The 5560-nt window shown below is 44.5% G+C and overlaps 1 protein-coding gene across 1 annotated transcript; it reads left to right on the forward strand.

Annotated features, from left to right (window-relative positions):
• The first annotated feature begins 993 nt into the window (after positions 1-993).
• Positions 994-2172, forward strand: LOC137425922 (olfactory receptor 1M1-like). The gene has a single exon (XM_068114644.2). It carries the CDS (start codon positions 994-996, stop codon positions 2170-2172), a length of 1179 nt encoding a protein of 392 aa, XP_067970745.2.
• The last annotated feature ends 3388 nt before the right edge of the window (positions 2173-5560 follow it).

Genomic DNA, 5560 nt, shown 5'->3' on the forward strand with positions numbered 1-5560 from the left:
AGATCAAAAGGTCAAAGGTCAAGGTTACATAAAATCATCAGTTTTTGTCCAATTGACTTGAAATTTTAAGAATTTGCATACTGGGTCACAGAATTGGCTCACCAATCAAAAGCTAGAAGCTGATATATATATATATTTTTTAGATCTAAAGCCTAAAGGTCATGGCTGCATAAAATCGTCAATTTAAATTTGGATTTTTTTTTAAAACTGTCTTCGTTATTTTGAGCATACGAAAGAATAAGCAGACGTCCTGACTTTATTGGCCTAGTGTATGTGGTATGGGTGCAGAGACTGGAAAAAATATTGACATTTGGCCGCCATATTGTATTTATGCAAATTAGGCATATATTCCTATGCGAGGATTCATTGGGACTTTTAGTTTATGTGGTTTTTAGTTTATGTGGTTTTGGGAACATTATAGAAATGCAATGTGGCAAAATAAATTCTGTCGCAATTTTTTCCCTTCCAAATCATATTTTGACTGGACTATTAGAGACGGATCTGGACGTCATGAGCTGAACAACGCAAACAGTTATGGCGGATATGAACGTTTTGGAGCTCCTATATTTTACGGTATGTTTTAATACTTAACGATTGCAAGTTTGCTTGGAAACGTGTCGAAGCAAACAAACGAGCAGACGTCATAAATTTTATAGTAATCAAGCACATTCACACCATTTACTGCCTTGTACAAGGGAGCAGATGGTATCATTGATGGAAATAGCACTTAGCTCGTCGTTTTGTGATTTTCTTTACCCCTGGCTGATGATTCAACAACCCCAGTTTAAAATCCTGATACCCAATGTCCATCATTTCTGACTAGTACTGCCTTCAATACTCCCTAATTAACTCTACCTTCTTGTGGCGAATCGACGGGGAAAGTTTTAGGCCCAAGTTTTCCTCAAACCAGCTGGTTAGGCCTGACTGTACTTGTTGCCTTTTGGAGTCGAGTCTCGTGGAGAAAAGGCGGAGATTCGAGGTGTGGACCATAAAATGTGTCTGGGAAACATCTCGGAACTAGACCCCAGCGAGGAGCAGCGGCTGGTGATGAGCTCGAGAGGTAAACGGTTACTTCTCTGCCTTTCAATGAACCTCAACATCTCGTCCGAGTTTCTGACGATAACAAACTCCTCAAGGATCGAGTTCCCACTCCTGCTGAGGTTGAGAACTATTCCTCACGGACCCATCATGGACCCGCTGGTGACCTCAGCAGCAGTCCTGCTTTTTACCATCGCCCTGACGCTCAACCTCGCCGTGTTCTCCACTGTGGTGTTCTCTCATCGCCTCTACAATAAGACCATGTTTGTGTTTATTGCCAACCTGGCGCTTGCCGATCTATTCCGGTGCTTAGTGGGCTCCGAGATCCTGCTCTTCCACGTCATACCTGGCCATCGCACAATGATGACTGTTCACACTTGCCAAGTGCATCTGTTTTTGTTCCACTTTGGAACTACTGCCGCGTTTGTGGCTACTACTTTTATCATGATAGATCGCTACTACGCCGTATGCCACCCCTTCTCACACCTGCACTTTATAACGAGGAGTGGACACCTGACTCGGCTCATCCTCGCCTCGTGGACCTGTGCACTGGTCATTGGCTTCACATTCCTAATCATCTCCCTGCGCCTCCGTCCTTGCTTTGGCCACACCACACTCGTGGGCCTCATTTGTGACCATCTTGTCCTCGCGGCGGCGGCCTGCAACGCTACGCTACTCGATTTCATTTTTGAAGTGGTGGTTGTGGTGGTCACCTGGGCTACCTATCTCTTCATCGGCTGTTTCACGTACTGCCGAGTGATCCGTGAGTGCTACAAGCCTGGTGGGGCGATCCTCATGAGGTCCCGGAAAGCGGCTTACACGTTTACGTCACAGATTTTACTCATCATAGTCTCGTTTGTAGTCGGGCTGACTGCATTCTTGCTGGAGCTCACCGTGGCCTTGAATATGTCAGAAGCACTTTACACAGTCGTTCCCATTGTACAAATGTTGTACACCAGTGGACTTCCCATCCTCAACGTCACCATCTACGCATTGCGTTCGTCCGAGCTTCGCTCAGAGGTGCACCGCTTGGTGGTCGCACGGGTTGAGCGCCCCAGGACAGTTGAGGTCTACAATCTGGACCACGCTACGGAAACACATGTACAGAGTACTCATCTCCCGAGTGTTCAGTGAAAATCTCGATCATCGTGTCCAATGTTTCATGAGCACTCCATGATGGTGGATTGGACATAGTGAGCTTTCCTTGAACCATCGGGATATGAGTGCATGTTATGACAGTTCTTCCAGTCAACAGTAAGTCAAAAAGGAGATAGTCAAAAGTTTTCAAACAGGACTGCAAAAATTGAGACAACATTGGGATACACCTGTAGATTATGTGCAGGGTGAAAAGGGATTGGGGGGGAAGGGTGGGGGGGGCGGGGGGGAAGGGTGGGGGGGGGGGGGGGGAAGCAGCGAGGATGCAAGTCTTCATTGATGACAAGGTCCCCAAACACGTGCAGATTTTACATAACTAAATTTTACAATAAATAAAGAAACCAACAAAGCTGTGTATAAATAAGTATATAATTTAAGGTGATATGTAGGTAGTGGAGATGGTAAAGTGTATATAATTATATGTACATATAATAGGCTAATGCCGTCTGTCTCTCTATATGTCTGTCTCACCCTGAAACAGGGAAACACTCCTTGGAGGTAAAAAAAAAAGTATTAAATACAGTTGCTTCAAGTTAATTCAAGTAATGCTAGAAAATTATAGAATAAACTAGAGCAATGCGACTGTGTCGCCAATATGCATCCACGTAGTCACTGTGTGCAACAATACGTAGATGCACTCGTTTACTGTCCTAAAAATCAATACGTTTGATTTAAATCCTTTCAGCTGTTTACAAGTATCCCGTTTTTACCAGACACCACACGTTTCACATCGATGGTGAAGATGTTTTGGAGATAAGATTTTTTTAAATATCGGCTTTCAAGCTAATATGGCTGCCAAAGCACGTGACATATGACATGAAAAATGTACACTGTGCATTATTTTCAACTCGCAGAAGTACCCGGCATTGCCGGGCGGGGGAGGGGAGGAGGGAGGAGAGGGGGAGGGAAGGAGAGGGGGAGGGGGAGGGGGAGGGATGGGAGAGGAGAGGAGTGGGGGGGGGAGGGGAGCGGGAGGGGGAGGGGAGAAGGGGAGGGGGTAGGGTGGAGGGGGAAGGGAGGGGGAGGGAAGGGGAGGGAAGGGGAGGCGCAGTCAACAATGACGTTGCAGTTCTCATGGTAGGAGAGCAGCACAACAATTGCGACATCGTCCTGCATCTTCGCAACAGCACGAAGCGGATTTTGGAGACTCACCGATCCTGTGACGCCCTCCAGTACCGGCGTTGCCGGGCGGGGGAAGGGAGACCCGTACATTCCCATCCCGTACATTCGCCCTCTCGACTCAAGCTCACTCGGACAAAAGCCTCACACAAATTACACCGTGAAGGCCCAATGGCCATGTCTATGCCACAAATCAAGTACGTGAGTGAGTCGGGCACACTGAATTGAAAATATATAGAACGCTCATACTCCGTGAAAAGTGAAGCCAACTGGCGGCGGGGATGGAACATCACGTGACCGCTCTGTGCGAATCAGCGCGCTGCTCTGCCACCGGTCAGAATCCGTGTATAATATTCCTCGCTGAAATTTTTTAAATGTGAAACATGCTACTATCTATGCTAAATCATGCTAAATGCTAATCATGCTAAAATCTATGCTACTTGCTGTGAGTTTATGGCGGCAAGGAACATCACGTGATGGCGTCACGAACATCATTCGTGATCACGTCATCACGTGATCGTGATCGTCATCAATGAGCGCGAATGAGCGAATCAGTGCGCTGCTCTGCCACCGATTCAGATTCCGTGTATAATATTCCTCGCTGAAAAAAAATATGGATCTAAAGATGAAAGAAAAAAAAACCTATTGAAAAGTGAATTGAAAATATATAGAACGCTCATACTCCGTGAAAAGTGAAGCCAACTGGCGGCGGGAATGGAACATCACGTGATCGCTCTGAGCGAATCAGCGCGCTGCTCTGCCACCGGTCAGAATCCGTGTATAAATCATGCGTGATTCACATCGTGCGTGTAATCGTGTAATTGGTCAGAATCGGAAAAAAAATCTATGTGAAACATGCTACTATCTATGCTAAATCATGCTAAATCATGCTAAATGCTAATCATGCTAAAATCTATGCTACTTGCTGTGAGTTTATGGCGGCAAGGAACATCACCTGATCGCTCTGAGCGAATCAGCACGCTGCTCTGCCACCGGTCAGATTCCGTGCATAATATTCCTCGCTGAAATGCGCTGAGGTAAAAATATGGTAAAAAAATATTATGAAATAAATTTTTAGGTCGGCCATGTTCTTCCCAGGCTCAATGGCCATGTCTGTGCCAAATATCAAGTACACGAGCCTCTCCGTTTAGGAGTCCATCGGTAACATTACACACACACACACACACACACACACACACACACACACACACACACACACACACACACAAAAACTGTGTTTTATATATATAGATAAATTCCAATGTATGGGTAGGGGATCACATTTGTGACGTTTCGTGTTGATCGGATAAGGTTTGTTTTTCTATCTACGATGGCTGCCAAATCGCGTGAACTATGATGTCATCATTTTCAAACTAAATGCAACAATGATGTATGATGACATTTGTAAAATTTCGCATCGACAGGGTAAGCAGTTTCTGAGATACAATTATTTAATATTTTACTTCAATCCAATATGGCTGACACACCATGTGACCAATGACGTTTTCGTGATCAACTTTTAATTGCTATGCCGAGTCAATGGCACATGTAAAGTTTCGAGTCAATTTGGTCGTTTGGGAGAAGATGTTTTTTTTAATGGTTTTAGGTTTAATCAAATATAGCTGCCAAACCATGTGACATATGATGTCATAAATTTAATATTTCAATACAAATGGGTCATAGATCATATGCATGCAATTTCAGATTTTTAGGATGAGGCATTCGATTTAAACATTTTTGGCTGGTATACCACTTCACCTATGATGTCATCATTATCATGCTTTTGTTCCCCATTGTGAGTACTGGACAATGTGCCATGTTTCAAATTTTTCCATTTAGCAGTTTCTGAGAAATAATTTTTTAATTATCTGCTTTTAATCCAAGATGGCTGTCACACCACGTTACCTATGACATCACAATTATCACAAAAACATTCTGCATGGGTGTCACTTCTACCCTGAAAGTTTCGTCTCAATCGGACATGTGGTTGCTGAGAAAAACGAGGTTTAGCCCGTAAGGACGTGGGATACAACCCAAAAATATAATGCCTCCGGCCACCTTCATTGCGGAGGCATAAAAAACAGTTATACCAGAGATTGCATCTTCACGCAAAAAATGCAGATGTCCCACTTTTGTATCCCACTGAAAGGCCAGAACTTTAGAACCGAGAACTTCCCCGTTAGATGGATTAGACATGGTGGGACAGCCCTGGCCTCCATTGGTCTTCAGAAGTGACATCCTTTAACTT

Source organism: Myxine glutinosa, chromosome 4, assembly GCF_964187855.1.
Source record: "Myxine glutinosa chromosome 4, kmMyxGlut1.1, whole genome shotgun sequence".
In the NCBI taxonomy this organism is placed as follows: domain Eukaryota; kingdom Metazoa; phylum Chordata; class Myxini; order Myxiniformes; family Myxinidae; genus Myxine; species Myxine glutinosa.